We start from the raw sequence: 18,751 nt of genomic DNA, 5'->3' as shown, positions 1-18,751 counted from the left end.
TAGATTGCAAAAATGTGCTTCTCAATATCTTTTACAGTTCTTGCTCCGTGAAAATCAGTATTGAAACCAGAAGTACTGTAAATTGAACCACTTCCGGTTTCGATAGAATGTTACAGGTTGTGATAAAAATATTATATATATACACTCTTGAGACCATGAATCGATCACAGAAAAATGTTTTTCGCAATCTATTACTATCTTTGTTCTATGGCGATAAATATTGAAACCTGAAATGATTAATTTTAATTACTTCTGGTTAATGGAGAAGAAAGAAACTTGTTTCTGGAACACTGAATCGATTGCAAAATCCGCATCTCGATATCTCCTCTATTTATTTGGCTGTGATACCTGACGACAGACGAACGGACAAACAACCCGTTCTTTAAGACTTCCGACACTTATGCATAGCAGTTTGAAAATCTAAAAAGAAAAAAAATCAGGTCATAAATTTTGTATGTGAATTTACAAAATGAAAAAACGAGACAAGGACATCTTTTTCGACAATCGAAACTAGAGGAAAAAAATTCTTCGAGAGAGACGAGATGTAACTTACAAAATTTAGACAAGGACACCCTATTTCTCGTGTCGACTCGTGAACACTATATCAGACGCATTTATTATTATATTGGTAATAGTATTCGATCTATGTTACACAATAGACTTCAGTGTTTATCAAAATTGGAGAGTGCGTCTATTACAGCACGTTTCTTAGGTTTTGCTACAGTCAATAGTTACTAGTTATATAACGCTTATTATTCTATTGCTATAATATTTAATCAGTGTTCAAGGGAGACATGTATGCTTGTTGTGTTACACTGCTCTACTTTCGCAGGAAAATGTTTACGTTACCTGAGTTACTGGAAAGTAAAAGAAAAGTGTGTTGTGAAATTTTTGTAAAAAAAATTGACAAAAAAAAAAAAAAAAAGGAAAATGGAAGAAGGAAAAATAGTCACTGACCATTCCTTTCTTGACAATTTGGAAAGACATAAGGCAAAGTCGTGCAAGCATTGATGAATCGGTTTTTCCAGCGGGAGAGTTCTCCGCTGGCATTATTTGAGTGCTGTTTTGTGGTTTTGGGGAGAACGGAACCATGCCTTTGAGTTTCTGAAACTGTATAAGAGGATAGCGAACAGTCTATACCTCATTTATGGAGACACAAGGGGTAATAGCCGAGAGGGGAGGCGTTCGTATAGTGACTGCTTCCCTCAAAGAGGAATACCTTTCCTTGTATCATTTTTAATGTCTATATTCGCCTTCCAAAGTCGCCACATCTCTTCGATCTCCTAGACGTGAAATTGGAGAAAATCGCGTCATGAAACATTTAAGTTTGAAGACAACGTACTGGCGACGATCAGGTCCTCCTGAAACTAGCAACAGTCATGTGTGGAGCGTAGAAAATTCACAAGCAACTCTAGTGAACGATCAGCATCACAGATTTAGTGTGATCCTGAAGTGCGGTATAGTGGATAATTTTGTAGTAGGCCCTTGTTCTTTACTGGTCCACCTGTGTGGGTGAATGTACCTTTTATTTTTATGTGATGTTCTCCCAGAAGTATTAGAACATGTAACCAAGACAGCAGATGTGATTCCAGGATAACGGTGTACCTGCACATCTTGATGCCCCTTGATTTCTTTTTCTGGAGGAGTTGAAACGCCTTGTGTATGTAACACCGATCACGACAGCAGAACTTGTTGTCCGAGTTAATATTGGTACGGCAATCATCTCCGAAATGCCAGGTGTATTTGACCGCACTCGGCAAAATTTGTTTCGCCTACGTCATCTTTGCAATGCGATTAACAGCAGAAATTTCAGCACTGTCTGAACTGTCACTCTTCACAGCTGTATCGGGTACACTACTACCGTGCACAAATACTGTACACGATACCTTTGAGTACTTCACGAATATCCATCCTACTTTGTACGAAACTGAATACATCCATAGTTTCTTTGTATCGTTATGCAACACACGCAACACCTTGTGTTTCATCCATTTTCATTGTTTCTGTGAAAGAATTATCTTCCAAGAAATTACCGTACGTATTACGAGAAGGAAATTCTTTCATACAGCTTACTTTTATCCAAATTGTATTTGCGTAATTTGTGGGAATCTTTGTCATGTTGAGAATCCTTTGTGCACTCGTTCATCACATGTGATCTTTGCAATCTTGGATACTACATGTTATGTTCCTTTACATGCCGCCTGACACCGTTGTCCTATACACAGTCGTTTTAAATCTATTCTAGAACGAAGTGTCTTCTTCCATCTTTACATAATCTTAACATGGACAGGAAGCCGTTCATTCATCATCCGTCAGACAGACGTATCTGCATTTTTCCGACAAATTTTTGGGTGAGCATAATCTCGAAAGGAAGCATTTCTACAATAGGTTGGTCTATACTTTTCGTCTTGTCTTGGAGTCAGAAATCATCTGCCAAGCGTTGTCAACCGTGCGCATAAACACCATATTTTATATATATATGTAGGATAAGTTTTTTAACTTGAAACTTTAAAATATCTGGAGAAACAAGCATGAGATGAAAAAATGTTCAAAATAAAAAGTTTATATTTTGGAAGGAGAAATTAACTTGTGATAAAATTAGTACCGCTTGACGCTGGGGGTTGAGGTTGGGGTGGGGGCCAACTTTGAAAACTTAAATGGGAATATTTTTATTGCAGATTCGGATTCTACGTAAAATATAATTAAATTTTATTCGAATTTCTTTTTATTATTTTCGTAACAGATTGTGCTATAATACGTGAAAACTAGTTTCACTTAAGTTTCTCCAATTTTGAGCTCCTACGCTTCATAACAGAATAAATCTGCGATAAACTGTACCAATGTTTTGTCTTTAACGTATTCTCGACTCGTGATATGTGAAGTGGAAGTTACTCTCCACTCAGCGTGAATTTAGATAATTCAAGGATAAATTCATATAATTGAAATATGGGAATACAATTAGGTGCCGTGTGCCGGTGGTAGTCGTGGTTCGATACTAGTGAAGAAATTCAACGAATGTAGAAAAAAATACCCAATCGAATACGGTGTCAGTAGTACCCAAAAACTGAAAAAGTACACCTCAAAAGTAACACAAAATAAAAGAATGAATTAACAATTAGATAAACATTTTTCTCAAGCAAATGAATGTTAAATATAATAAAAAATACCGAATAGCCTCTAAATTACCGCAGACATGGACCACGGTGAAATGCAGCCGATAAAATCCATGCTAATAAACTACAATTAAAATCGTAAGCTGCACCTAACTACACAGCCACATTTGAATTAACTGAATTCATATCAATAGCAGAGTAAACTTCCAGGACACCTATCACGAGTCGAGAAAACGTTTAAGACAAAAGGTTGGAATTGCTTATAACAGATTTACTTCGGAATGAAACGGCGGTTCCTATACGAATAAAATTGACTTATTTTTCTCGTAGAACCCGAATGTGCAATAAAAAAAGGTTTATCGTGCAATGATCCTCCTTTAAGTTTTCAGTTTCAAGAGGAAAATAGGGACTAGTGAATTTAGCCTTTCAAAATATTCAAACGGCTTGTTTCGTTTGATCTAATTTCTCGCAAATTCAAATTATGTTAAGACGGTTACAAATGCAGGAAAAATAAGGGGTTGATCCAAAATTATTTTCATAGACAGCTATTAGTTTATCACATTTTGATTTCCACCACAATGTTGACATCTATCCAAGATATTTTCAACTCTTCTTTCTTTTCCCACTATACCACAAAAAACATTTAACTGAATTCTGAAGAAAACATGAAAAAACTTCCACGATTCAAAAGAAAATCCTTCATTCGCTACGAAAAAAAAAGAGAAGGAAATCAATGAACGCAGTAGGTTGTCCAGATGCAACACATTGTAGAGCTTTGAAAAAAAAAATCATTATTATAATGTTAATCATACTGCAGGAAAATGTAACGGCCAGATTTTGTTACAAAGTACTGCTTTTCACAATTTACGAATGAACTAAAACTTCAGTTTTAGAAGCAGTTCAGTTTTAGTAACATTTTTATAAGCTAAAACCATACCTGAGGGCCTAGTCCAAATAAATATATACCACGGATTACTCATTCATTAATGTTCCTTACATTTTTCTTGGATGTTCCAAGTATACCACTAAATATTGGAAGAAAAATTAAGAGAATTAGTAGATAATTCTGTTATATTATACTGTGTTCCATACGTTCCATAAGTAATTACATATAGATATTTCGCCTCAATACCCCCTATTTGATCGGCCTACTGCCTCGCACGTGTCGAATCCCTAACGTATCTCTAATCTTTAGGAATTTCGAGGTATGGTCATCTCGTAACAACTGCAACCTTCACCCTATTTAATTTCCGTCCCTTCTCTTACCTTCTAAGGAAAACATAACACGTCTTCAATTAACATGTCTCTACTCTTCAGGGATTTCGAGATATGAATCATGTTATTTTAACAAAATCTCCAGCCTTTTTTCTTTTCTTCTAGGGGAATATTAAAAAACGTATTTAATTATTTTAAATGAATCATTTAAATACCAAAACTCATGTCTCTAACGTTAACAAATTTCGAGATATAACAATTGAGGCGGATCTATGTAAAAAGGGCATATAAAATATACTGTTTCAAGTAAACACAAAAAGGAAGTGATAATACTGTATGCTGTCAATAAAATAGCGATTACTAAGTTGGCAACAAACCGCATAGAAGATACATCCTTTGCAAAAAGTAATTTTCTGACAGAACTGTATTGCACTTGTATAGTAATGAGTAATACATACAAATGTGCAGTATGTTTATGTGCCCTTTTCACGTAGAACACCTGTAGTAGAGAACGGATACTTGAAAGCTATATTGAGGTTTCAGAAACTATCTCTATTTCTCAAAATGTATTAAAACTGAAACTTATGGAGATTGAGAAATCGTATGTTCGATAAAGTCAATATCGTTCTGCTGTTAAAAACGATACAAACTTTTAACATCATTCACTTTTAATTGATTCACTTCGGGGTAAGGACACCTTATAGTTCTTACGTTACAAAAATCTCTGATCTGAATAGGTCGCCAATAAGTAAACACATCATACCGTCCAAGTTTAAGAACACAGCGACGCACCATTGTGCAATGATTTGATTATAAAATATTTCATTAAAATAAGGGAAACCTTTGTTCTTGAGGTAGTTTTTTTCTTTCTTTCTTTCTTTCTTTCTTTCTTTCTTCAGAAAACGCTTCCAGTCATGTAAAAGCTCTGGTTCATAAGTTCAAAAGGTGATGAGTTTTCCCCACACAACAGTACTGGAGTTGGATAAAGCTTTGGATTACCAATCCCTCCTTTTGTAAAATTTTCTTTCTGTCACACCAAAGTTTCGGTCGCACTGAGAGAAACTATGCCCTCTGATCGGCAAAAGTTGAAGCACATTCCTTTTATAACCTCTTGCAAACCAAAGAGTAAACTTAATCAGCAAATTTCTCTTTTAACCACTTGTAGCATTAGAAAGCAAAACAATCGTAGAAATATGAGAACTTCTGAAGCTGCTTTTTCAGTCATGCAAAAAACAAATAACAGTTTGGATTTTTTAAGCCGTCACATTCAGTAAATGTACAGCAATAATTCGAGTCATTATTAAATACATGTATATTAAAGCAATAAAACCAGAACATCCCTTTATAAAATTGATTATTCACATGTAGCTTTGAGATGGGGTAGTTTTCGGAATAGTCAAATTCCAATGTGAGTACTTTAAGAGTTATGATCTTTACTTTTAGTAATACAATTATCTTGAATTCCCCTTTTTTGGGTTGCCTTTCTTTGAAGTAGTTCATGAAGGGTCTTGCAATGGTCATCATCAGCATCAGTTTTTAATTTGTTTTTGTGTCCTTCACAAGAATCACAAACTTCTGTGATATATTAAATGTAAATTTTGTCTTGAAGTATTCATAGAAGGTTTTTGTAAGACATTTTTAAGTTCTTGTTTTTAAAGTTCCTGTTCTAATGTAAGTACTCCTTAAACACGGAATCCAAAGTTTTAATGTTAAACAGCAATTATCAAAATATAATAGGTTATTTTTGGCTTTACAAGTGACTCCGAAATATTTCCAGCCCTGTTTACATGAGATCCAAGTTTCTCCTCAAAAGTCTGATTCGAAAGCATTTACTGCGAACAACCCGTAATTGTTGCAATAATATTTGAAACAAACTGAGAAATTTTCTACAGAGACGAACTTTCGAGGGACCAATATGAATGCTGTATATCTAAACATTCTCTCTTCCCTGTTTGGGGTAAACAGTTGTTTTGTTTTTACCTTCCACTTTTTCCATGCATTGTGCCACATAGGCACCATGGAGGCCTTTTCACTGACCACTATAAAAAGCGTCAAATGCTGTAATTTGATTTTCCAATGATAACTTTGTGAAACATTTATAAAGACAGCCACCAGCAATAACAGCATGCACTTTTGCAGTAATAGTCTTATCTTTCGATGTTGTATATTCATGGCCAAGAACACGTTTCCTTTTGATTGCTTCGTGACGGTTTGTTTTTCTGTTTCTGCATTAGTTTCCTAGTTCTCTTCTTTCTCACAAAGTAAATACTTCATCACTACTGTTACTACTACTCTCAGAACTATATAACTCATTTTCAATTAAATATAAACACAACTAACCTTACTATTGAATAAACCAGCACTCCGGAGCTACTGTATTGTATTAGAAACACATTTGTGTCAGAGAATTAAGCGATAGAACTAGTATAACTCCTAAGGTAACAATCAGAGAGCAACCTCCATTCACAGGTGAAAAGACGATAAGCAATTGTAAAATATTTCCGCCTACATTTTCAGAAAAAAAAAAAAAAAAAAGGTAAAACCAGATTGTTTTTATAAGGGAAAGAGTACAGTTGAAGTATAAGATTAAATTTTCCTGATGCAGCAATCATTTCCCTGTTAAACATGTAGAGTTTTATTGAGAAAGTGTACAAATGTATGTTGACTTAGGATTTTTTTGTGGGGGGAGGGGGTGCAAAACAACGCAAAGTGCTTGTCGTTTGTTTTGGTGTATTTTGTGTGCAATGCTCACCCTAAATTAACGTACTGACACGTCTCTGTATATGACATAATGGACTTCAAACAGGTACCACCCTCATTTTTTAAGATACTAAGAAGAAACTGACACCATTGATCCTTTAGGTGAGCAAGACTATGCAATTGGCGTAAAAAAAAAAAAAAAAAAAAAGGCATATAAGCTTTGTGCCTTTTTTATGCAGGCCAACTCAATTGTAACTCCCACCTTTTTTTCTCCTCTTCCAGGACAAATATCAAAATACACTGAAACTTGTGTCTAAATATTTTAAATGAGAAGTGCAAATATCGAATTTCCTGTCTCTAACCTTCAGAAATTCCGAGATATAAATATTTGAAGATAACTGCCACCCCTCTTCCCTTTCCTCTTCAAATTTCCAAAAATCCTTCCTTAGTGAGACTTTACATCACAAATACTATGCTCTGATCATATTTCAAGCTTCTAACTTAAGCGGTTTGCCCTAGGTGTTGATCAATCACTGTCAAAGGTCAACTACTCATAGGGAGAGCAATTTTCATTACAAAATGCCGGGTTCTTTGTATCTATTAAATTCTCCTTTTCCTGCACATGTAATCTACTTTCGCAAAGTAACATCCAATGATCACCAAATTCAAATATTTGGTTTCGAAAACATACAAACGAAACAAACACATCTCCCTTGGTTCAGAAACACTTTTTACTGTTATCATTGACGATGTATCTTTTACGGTCAATCTTACTTACCATCGAGAGGAACTCCATTATATTGCTTCATGGCTTTAATTGCGTCAGCTCTTCTTTCAAATATAACATCAGCAGATCCTAATGATCTCCCTGACCTATCATAATGAACGGCAGCTGATCTTAATGGACCGAATTCTGCAAATAACTCCTGCAAAGAAAACAGATAATTGTTTAATGAGATATTCTAGTGCCTAAGCTGCTCCCTGAACAGCCATAATTGTACTTTTGTCATTTGTATCAATAATCTTTCTCACAGTATTTGTAATACCAATGTTTTCGAATAATTCCTACGTTCAAGAATGTGGAGTATGGTTAAATTTATCGACTCAATAAACACAATAAACATATTAAAAGAAATTTCCTATATTAAAGGCAATCTAGAGAGCATATGTTAATGAAAATAGCATAGCAGCTGTCCGAAAATAACTGGTAACAACCATATTTCACAGAAGTTATTTACCCACGTAGAAAATATTCGCACACCACAATTATAAACAGAAAAATACGTTGTTTTTTATTTTTAAAAAGGTTTTCTATAGAAAAAACCCAAGACGTTATTTTATTTCTACAATAAGATTTTTTTCTGACAAACGTAGAATAACGTACTATGTAAAAACAAACAGAAATCAATACGATGTTTAGAATACGCTAACATTAGTTTCTAATGCCGATTTACACAAAAGAGAAAACAGCAATGAAATCTGAACCTATGCCTCCTATATTTGTGCAATTTAATAAGTAGCAATATCACATGTACACCATGTGACGGAGTTTGGTTTGCTTGGTGAAATCTCCATTGTTATTTAAACTGAAAGTGGTAGTAATTTTACTTACTATTTTCGGTTTTAGTAGAGATTAGAGTGAAGATGGAATATATTCTTCTCGCTCACTTATCATTCTCGCTCTATGCAGATCAATATTGAAAACTGATTTTCAGTTTAGCGTCCCTTTTAGCAGCAGGCTATATGAGACGTGGACCTACAGCTTAACGTGGGATTCGAACCACACGAGCTCCCGTTGGGAATCAAACGCGGCTCTCCCACGGTAAAGGCGCGTACGGTAACCACTTTCGTTCTAGTAAAGAGTTAAGGATAGAAAATAAGTGTATTCTTAGGACGCTTCATTGATCGAAAAAAAAAAAACTACTCGCTATTTATTACTATTTTTACTTCATAGCGATCATCAATAAAACCGGAAATTCTTCATTTCTTATTATTTCCGATTTGAATAGAGAGCCAAGGCTGAAGACAGTACCTTTTCTTAAAGCGCTAAATTGGAATGAAATGAAATGAAATTTTGAGTTTTACGTCCCACGGTTATGCCGGTTAGGCTAAAGGAGACGGTCATAATGAGTAATAAATGAAATGGTGGAATGAAGAAAGTGGGAGGAAACGGGAGAACCCCGAGAAAACCCACGCACACGGTGTTTGTCCACCACAAAGTTCACTTGGCGGGAGCAGCGCTATATTGGTTCTCATTCGTCTCCCCCCCCTAAAAAAAACCCTTCTCTCTATCTGCTATGAATTACTCTACGTAGATCAATAGCAACAACGAAGCTGTAATGAATTTTTATCACTTTCAGTTTTAGTAGAGAGCTGAGGATGAAGTATATTCTTGGAACGCTTAATCGATTGTGGGACACCAGTTCTCGCGATCTACCTGTACTACCGTGTTTACACTATAGTGATTAACGTAAAACCGGAAGTGGTTCATTTCTAACACTTCCGGTTCGAATATCACCTCCATCAAAGAACTCGTTTAGTAATTTCTGACCCTCTACCTCCTGAACAAAACTGATGATGATCCATCCAGTAATTCTTGAGATTGCTTGTCTCCCGGACTAACAGACACACGGAATAATGGAAGTTATAGTAGCTTTCTGTCACTTCCGGTTTTAGTAGAGTTAAAGATGGAGATGCAATGTATTCTTTTGACGCTTAATAGTCTCTCGTAATCTATTACCGTTTTTGCTCTTATATTATCACCCTCCATTAAGTTCTTGAGATTTCTTGTCTCCCGGACGGACGGAGATTACAGATGGAAAATGGCGCCCGAAAGAGCTCATGCAGCAAATCCACATCATACCCTTGGAAAATTGGCATAGGAACTCCAGAGCACATATCCGACTGCTGATTCTCACACAGTATGTTATGTAAAATACTCTATATAATACTGTACATTTCTACTTGTCCAAACAACCTTAAAATAGTGTTTACGCTGAACGTTAATCTAAAAAGAAGTGGGTGATGTACTGGAATATTATGTTATTTTACAATTGGTAAAAACAATACTCATGTGACCTTTACATGATATTTGATAGTAAAAGTTGTACGAATAAACTCTATATAGGAAATAAAATCATAGTAATATTTTTTCATAAAATTAAAAAAAAAATCAATTAGCAAGTTCGTAATCTATCACAAATTAATTCTTATATATTTTCCTTTGAAGATTAAAATTAGTACTAGTTTTCTCCGCATAGAATTATAAAATACATGGAATTAAGTCATTGGTAAAACGTTCATCCTGTATTTTTTTCCTTTAATATTTTATATGAAGGTTATGTTCACTATACACGTTATACAGATATGACCTTCTTTCACTTTTGCATAATAAAGAAATATGTAACATTTGCTCTTAACTGTTAGTTATGCTTGTAACTCTGTTACGAAGTGATTTGGAATCATAATCATAGAAAATAAGAATAATAAACTATCATTCAAAATCATTAGAATGTTACGAAATAAGTTTAAGGTTTGTGTTGTGCGTATAATGTACTAACTGAAAGTTATAATTGCTTAAATAATTATTGAAAGATATGAATTGACGAATTTTTATAGTAATTCGTAAATGTACTCTTTTTAATTTATGGCATCTAATAGCTTAATGTAGCAACCAGGACCTAAAGTTGAATGGTATTCACCAAGTTATGGCGTATGCTGATGATGTAAATTTAATAGCGGATGATAGAACAATAGAAATAAATGCAGAGACGCTTGCAAGGAGATGGGTTTAGAAGTAAATGCAGAGAAAACTAAATACGTGGAAGTTCATCCGGATTGTAATACGGCAAATTATGGGTGAGTCTATCAAATAATACTTTTGATAAAGTGGATACTTTCAAATATCTAGGATCAATATTACGAGACAAAAACTATATTCACGAAGAAATTAAATGTCGATTTAAAGCAGGATATTCGTGTTATTATTCAGTTCAAAATCTCTTGCTGTCACCAATTCTATCGAGAAATTTGAAGTTTAAAATATATAAAACGATAATCACGCCTATTGTTCTGTATGGTTGCGAAACATGGTCGCTTACTCTGGGGGAAGAACGCAGACATACAGTATTTGAAACCAAGATCCTGAGACGAATATTCGGGACCCAAGAGGAACAGAAATGGAAAATGGCGGAAACTTCATAACGAGGAACTGCATAATTTATACCGTTTACCAAACATTGTTATGGTCATCAAATCTAGGAGGCTAAGGTGGGCAGGCCATGTAGCCAGAATGACAGGAAGTAGGAAAAAGTTGAACTGAAAATCCAATCGGAAAACGACCATTAGAAAGACCTAGGCGCAGATGGGAGGGCAATTTAAGAAATAAGAATACAAAGCAGAAAATGGATCCAGTTGGCTAAGGATAGAAATCAGTGGAGATCTTTTGTGAACGCAGCAGTGAACCTGTGGGTTCCATAGGGCATAGAGTTAGTTAATATTTTAATGTGTTATTTAACGTACTGTTTTCGTGTTCCCCAACACCTTCCACAACAGATTTGAACAATTAGGATGCAACTCATTTTGCGCCTAAGTAAACAAATGTGTAATCATCGAAGCTTAATGTGTACAATTAATAATGAATGTTTAGTGGTAGATTTAGAATCACAAAGTGCTGTTAAAAATTATTCTGCGTTATGCTCTTCACAGAAATAAGACTTTCAAAGGAAAAGAACTTTAGAGCAAGGAATTTACATTACCATATTAACACGTTTTTCAAAATCATTAGTATTTCATCGTGTACACGAGATAGTATAAGAGAAACGTAAGATGATTAGCTGCATGTGATTCCCAGCTCTGTAACTGTGTTAGTAACACCGAAAAGTGCAGTTAAAAGTACATTAAATATTAGATGTAGTAAATAAAAAACAGAGTATGTTTACAAATTATACACGGTTCACATAAATGCGCTTAAATTACGTTCCCTAGGCAAAATTTCGGTTGCCCTAGAGGAGGGCAGATGAATGTACGGAGAGTTAAATAACGAGTTACGAAGGGAAACAGTCTAGGTGCTGAAAGGTACTGTAAGCTCCAATTCAACCAACCAGCGAAGAAGCTAAGAAATTTACGGGATTTACTAAAGCAATTGTGCGTAAAAAAGAACAATTTATTTCTAATATAATATTGGATGTAATTACGTAGTTTCGCTAGATATCCGACCATTTTTTTAAGGGTATTCATCTTACGAGACACCATGCTGCCACCACCAATCACGTTCTATTGGACCCCCACCACTGTGGACTATCACATGGTATCGCAGTTTATATTGCAGCAAGCTCCAGCGGAGAACAGGCATGGGAATTCTGTCCCACTTCTCTCTGCATGCTTTCCATAGACCATTCAGAGTGCGCGGGCGGCGATGCTGAAGACGACGTTCCAACAGTCCAAATGCGCAAAAATCCACTGGACTGGCATCTGAGCTTTTCAGAGGAACGTTTTCAAACGGAATGACAGGAATTCATAATTTGTTTGCCATTTCCTGATAAAAACGTAGTGATGTTCTGGTGGTATGACTCGAAACCCTGTCCATATGGATCATCACCTGGTTCGCGTCCATTTTATTTGCGTACCAGCAACTTACCCGCATATCCAAATGCCGTAACAACCATAAGGGAAACCCCTGAACTGACGAACAAAGTTGCTGCGCCCCTTGATGTCAATGTCATGGTATGTGATCGCCCAAATGTGACCACCAGCAGTAAGATGGGCATATGATTCATCCATTGTGGCAACTTTTTTCCATCTGGAACCCGCCAGGTATTTCCCATACAGTTTCCTGCAGTTCGTCGTACGTTAGGTAATGTGACACGATAGCAGGTGGTGTACACGAGCCTTCCACACACACTTCAACCTGTAGCGCTTGCGAATTGTTTTGTTCACAGTTGACAGTGTGAGGTGGAATCTACGGCCAGTATCACATTGTGTCGGGGATTTTCTTGGCACGCCAATCGACAGACCCCTTAGCACTACAGGTGTCACTTTGTTTGCAGCCCTTCTCCTGGAGGTTTTCATGGGTGAATGTTGCTCAAGGGGAGCCTGTTGTGTGTAACGGGCCACATTAGCTTTCGCACTAGTCACTCCGAGTGTTAACCCATTTCTCGACACTGTTTCACAATGCGTATGTACGAAAACTTAGCATAGAAAAGGGTCATTACGTAATCCTCCCACTACCGGTTGATTTTCGGCGCCATTTGAAAACACTCACGCTCCTACAAGGTCAGACACAAACCTGCTCCTGTCAGCAAATCAAGTCCCAAGCATGATACGCCAAGTGGTAGCACCGAATCAAAATGGTCGGATATATAGCGAACAACCTTCAATTATCAACAAGAAACTACGTAATTACATCCAATATTATATTAGAAATAAATTGTCCTTTTGTACGTACAATTGCTTTAGTAAATCCCATAAATTCCTTAGCTTCTTCGCTGGTTGATTGAATTGGGGCCTGTATGAGACGTGGACCTACAGAAGAATCTCGAAAATAAGAAATTATAGTAAGTTCTCAATTGTTGAAAATACAGGGGTTGGACAAAAAAAAAAAAAAATCTAAAACGTTTGCAAAAGTGCGAAAATCATACCTAGTATGGTGTGGGGCCTCCTTTTGCGTCCAAAACAGCTTGGATCCGATGTGGAATGGACGTATACAGCTCCTGAATCGTGGTGTGTGGAATTTTGTCCCATTGTTCCCCAAAACATGCTCCAATTCCTTAAGGGATGCTGGTGGAGGGTAATGAGACCGCACACGCCTTTCTAACTAAGACCACAATGGTTCAATGATGTTCAGATCTGGTGATTGTGAGACCCAGGGGAGGTGTGATAGCTCCTGGTCATACTCCTCAAACCATGATTTCACCGTTTTTGCAGCGTGTCAGGGTGCCAAATCATCTTGGTAGATGTTATCACCATCAGGGAACAGTATTTGGGTCATGGTTAGAAATGGCCTCATACGCCTTAGCATTCATCATTCCATGCAGGGCTATGATGGGACCTGCAGAAAACCACGATATCACCGCCCATACTGTAACAAAACCACCCCCATGCTTTACAGTTGGGAGCAGACAGTTTGTATGATAGGCCTGCGACAGTGTTCTCCATACGTAAACACGTCCGGTTGTTGGAAACAAGGCGAAGGTCAATTAATCGGACCACATTACGTGTTTCGACTGCTCATGAGTCCACACCTTGTGGTCCTTGCACCACTGGATACGCCTCTTGTGCTGTGACCAGGGGTTTGGCGATAGCGGCCCTGCCATGAATTTTCATTTTATGAAGTTCCCATCGCACTGTTTTCGATGAAACCGGGTTCTGTAGGCTGGAATTGAGTTCAGACGTAATTTTCATTGCAGTGGTCTTCTTTTTAGCTGCTACAATCCGTTTTAATGCCCTCTGGTCCCTATCTGACAGGATTGTCTTTCGACCACTGTTGTGCTTTGCAGACGTCGTTTGCCTATGAATTGTGTATGCCCTCGTGACATTGGACACAGTGCCTTTCTATACCCCCACAATGTTCGCCACTGTTGCCACTGAAGCTCCAACCAGACGGGCACCAACGATCATGCCTCTTTGGAAGTCTGTCAGGTCGCCCATTTTACCGCACTACTTACACACCACGACACTCACAGATGAACTGGTTACTGCTGACGGAAGAGGAAGGTCCACATGACACACTGAAAAAAAAAAAGATCGGCATCCGCAACACGTGTTGTACAGTGTAGGGCCAAACTTACGTGTCCTGTATGAAGTTTTTTAGATTTTTTTTGTCTACCCCTGTATAATAAAATGGTAATTTGGGATCGCAACAAAACTGAGAAACAATATTATCTTTAAAACTATTTATAGCGGTTTTGACTATGCTCAAATGAGTAAGGTCTATTCATTACAAGAAAGCTTTTTGGTCTTGTTGCCAGAATTAAAAATAATAACAACATAGAATCCACTACTGCAAATGTAGTGTGAAGTGCATTAATATTTTTGCTCCTGAGCTTAAATGGCATAATCCAGCTTCCTGTTGAGAAAAGATAGGTATACGAAAGACATGACAAATATTTAAACATTCAATTTTAAGATGAACACAACATTTATTGGTATTGCTGGATGGAATTGCTATATTACTGAGCTTGTCTCAGGTTTTCATTTGTTTGCATTAATACGTTAGACAGCACAATTCGGCTTAGGGTTGAAAGTGTTAACGTCCTGCATTTGAAGGCTACAGCATGTTTTAAACAAAGGCATTTAATGCCCCTTCGCCAAACGATTTAGTATCCATCTTCTGTCACTCGGAAATCTTGTCATCTTACTTATTGCTCGTAAGAAAAGAAAGATAAGAAAAAAAAGGAAGAAAGAAAAAGTTCTTTTGGGATGCAAATTGTTAATCAGAATATTACATTATTACATAATACGTGACTTACACAATAGACAGATAACTTGACATGGAGAATTTGATCCTTCTAGTTATGTTTCAAAAGTAATTATCAGTAAAGCAACATCACAGGCTCATATTAACGCGCCAACGTTTGGAGAGCTTTTCTAGTGAATTAGGTTTTAAATTTCGAGAAAATTTACATTAGGTTGGGAGAAAATGCACTGATTTCTTGTAGATTATACAGAATTTTTCAATGATACATATCTTGCATCAAAATATATTGGGTAATTCCAATTAACTATGGAACCTCAGTCGTAGAAGTACTGCCCACGTGACGAGAAAGGATTTCAAGGTAAAGCACACATCCTGAAATTTTGGAGCAAGAAGTTTTGGCACGACCGTCTGGGCGCAAGGCTGTATATCTTAGTGGATTATAGTGTACTCAATAACTAGAATCCGGATAGGGACTAAAAGCCTTGAAAATAGGCACTGATATCACAAACTGTCATTTAAAAAATAACAATAATCACAAATTAAAATTAAAATAGCAATTAAAAGCGCCCGAGCTCCAACGTATGACTATGGCTTTCAAATCTTTCATTTACGGTTGTGTGAGATTTCACGTTTAACAGAGACACATATTTTAAGTACGAGTACTTTAAATAAATCAGTTTATAATAAACTTTTTAAATAATTTTTTTATATAGTTTATGATATAAAATTGTTGCTCAAAGCCTTTGTATTTTAATAAGCCTTCTCTAAAATCAATGTACATGAATTGTGCTTGCATCGTCCGAGTTCTTTTAAACTATATGTTGTGGAAATTTATACGTTTGTGGCCAATCCTTTCGGCAATGAGATCTCGGAAACTACAGGTTCTAGAAAGATGACGTTTTCACTGATCGATTGGAAATTTTGCGTAGATTGTCCAGTTCTAATTGAATACTTCAAAAACATGGCCGGTATTTCTTTATTACATTTTTTAGGGTACGCATGGAAGCGTTGAAATTAAAAAAAAAAAAAAAAACTAAAGCACCATATCCTATGCGTTATACATTCCAACACCACGTTGTATATAGGGGTTACATATGTCTCAGGCGTTTATTTCATGGCCAAATAATGAAAAGGAACGATAACCACTTCTCCAGTTTAACCAGTAAGATGAATCTTTATTTTCGGAGTGATTTGCCCAATGAACACCATATATAACTGCGATTATAATTAATTGCGTATGTAATGTATTTGCTTATTACATACTGCATGGAAGAAGAAAGAAAACACTGGTCATGGATGAATTAGAAACTCCAACCGGAAGTAGGCTCAAATCTTGCAAACGGTGCGAAATATTGAGGTTCCCTTTATGATACGCCTTGCCGATTTTTTTTTTTTTTTTTTAATCAAGACTTTTTTCACTTGTGTCTGTAAAGGGACATGTACAGATGTGAGGAATAAGAAGGATATTTATGCTCATATCCGAATGATGCGCTGTGTAGAGAGCGCAGGTTCAGCTAGTTTTTTTTTTTTTTTTTTTTTAAGCCATCTTCAAAAACAATTTTTGTAACCATCAGCAACAACTGCCCCAAATAAATGAACGTATCAGAGAAGCAATAGAAAAAGGAACAAACAACATTATAAGCTGGGTTACTTCCGTACTAACCATCTGTACCCCACAACACGACCACAATAGGATGTTGGGAGGCCATTCAAACCTCCACCAGAAACAAATGAAAATGAAATCTTCGAGTTTTACGTGCCACGCTTATGCCGGCGAGGCTAAAGGAGACTGTGATCATGAGAAATGTGAAATGGTGGAATGAAGAAAGTGGGACGAAACGGAAGAACCCCGAGAAAAAAATACGCACACGGTGTTTGTTCACTACAAAGTTCACATGGCTTCTGCGAGGATCGAACCAGGGATCTCACCGCCACCAGAAAGGTCTTCAACAAAACGACAAACGCTCTCAACAACAACAGGAACTCTACACATAATCAGACCAACGTGTGCACGGAAAATCAAACAAATGGGTAAACAAACAACTGCACCATCTGAAGCAATAAACAGTTTGAGCAAACAGGAAGTCACGTCTCAAACATCACGCAGAAGAAGCACAGGAGGAAGTAGCTGCAGCCTGCAAACCGATGACGACCAAAAGCACAGACAACGGAACGGATATTCAAAAAAATAACAGATACTTCCACTAACAATACACCTGCCCACTACAAACATACATTTGTATTAATCTAACATATTCCGATAAGTTTATTAATTTAACAGATAATTTACTTTATTACAAACAAATTTACATGGATTTTTCCACCCTTCTAATGTGCTTTTGCCATGTAAATACTAAAGCATTCAGCATGACCAACAAGTTTTTTTTCCTGGTTTCCAAGTTTTTTTTATCCCTTTATCAAAACAAAATAAATCATTACTCGCGCTTTCCTATCTTCTATTTTACCCTTCTTTCTTTCTATCTTACACGACTATAGACTCGCGTGTAAATGTTTTTCGTTAAAGATAGAAACAGCGGAACACACATACCCCACCGACACATGCTTTAGTTTACTAACTGCATGGAGGAGAGGCTTGTAAAATGTTGACTGATGCCTTATTCACCGGGATACCGGGCCGTCTGGTAGCCCGATGGCTCTATCTGCACCTGCACGCATTACAAGGTACAACTTTCGGCTTTTTTAAGTTTAAAAGTTCAGGGTACAAGCACGAGACACTAAATTTCCTGAATAGATCTTGGCGGCGATCCAACGTAAAATTTCAAAATGGCGGCCATTTTTTCAAAACAGTAGTGAAGAGAAAACTGTTGCAAGTCGCGACGATGACAGTCTTCAAATATAAACATTTTAACACTTTTATCCCAAAGACAATGAAATATTTCGGAAAAAAAAACATTTAAACCCGGAAAAAAAACAAAAATACCCGAAAAACCCATATGGGTTCAGGTGGGGTTTTTCTTTTTTCAAAAATACGCGGGTTTTTTAAACCCTGTTATTCACTATCCAGGACGCGGGTTTTCCCGAAGAGCGTTCTTTATTCTAAATTCTGTTTCTGTTGGGGTGTCACAGGCTGCCTAACAGTAAATTTTATTTGGCCTATTCTTCTTACTTCAATGTATAGCTACTGCTTATAAGTGCCTATTTTCAAGAAATTGAAATACCTTCCTATTAATACAATAGGGTCTCAATTATCCGACCTAATGAGCAGATCGAAAAACAATAAAAGCACTCAATAAATACTCACTTCTTGAACTACCCATAGCATTAAAAACAACACTTTTATTCCAAA

At 36.6% G+C, this 18,751-nt stretch overlaps 1 protein-coding gene across 2 annotated transcripts in view; it reads right to left on the bottom strand.

The window, feature by feature from the left end:
- The window catches only part of Ref1 (RNA and export factor binding protein 1), a 93,463-nt gene that overhangs the window by 58,135 nt on the left and 16,577 nt on the right, over positions 1–18,751 (bottom strand). For both annotated transcript variants that reach the window (XM_081751173.1, XM_081751172.1), the window contains exon 3: positions 7,807–7,954. In XM_081751173.1, coding sequence (XP_081607299.1) covers positions 7,807–7,954 — 148 coding nt within the window. The remainder of the gene's footprint in view (positions 1–7,806; positions 7,955–18,751) is intronic.

This window comes from Thermobia domestica, chromosome 3 (assembly GCF_964235325.1).
Source record: "Thermobia domestica chromosome 3, izTheDome1.hap1.1, whole genome shotgun sequence".
Lineage (NCBI taxonomy): Eukaryota > Metazoa > Arthropoda > Insecta > Zygentoma > Lepismatidae > Thermobia > Thermobia domestica.
This window is presented reverse-complemented; position numbering and strand designations above follow the sequence as displayed.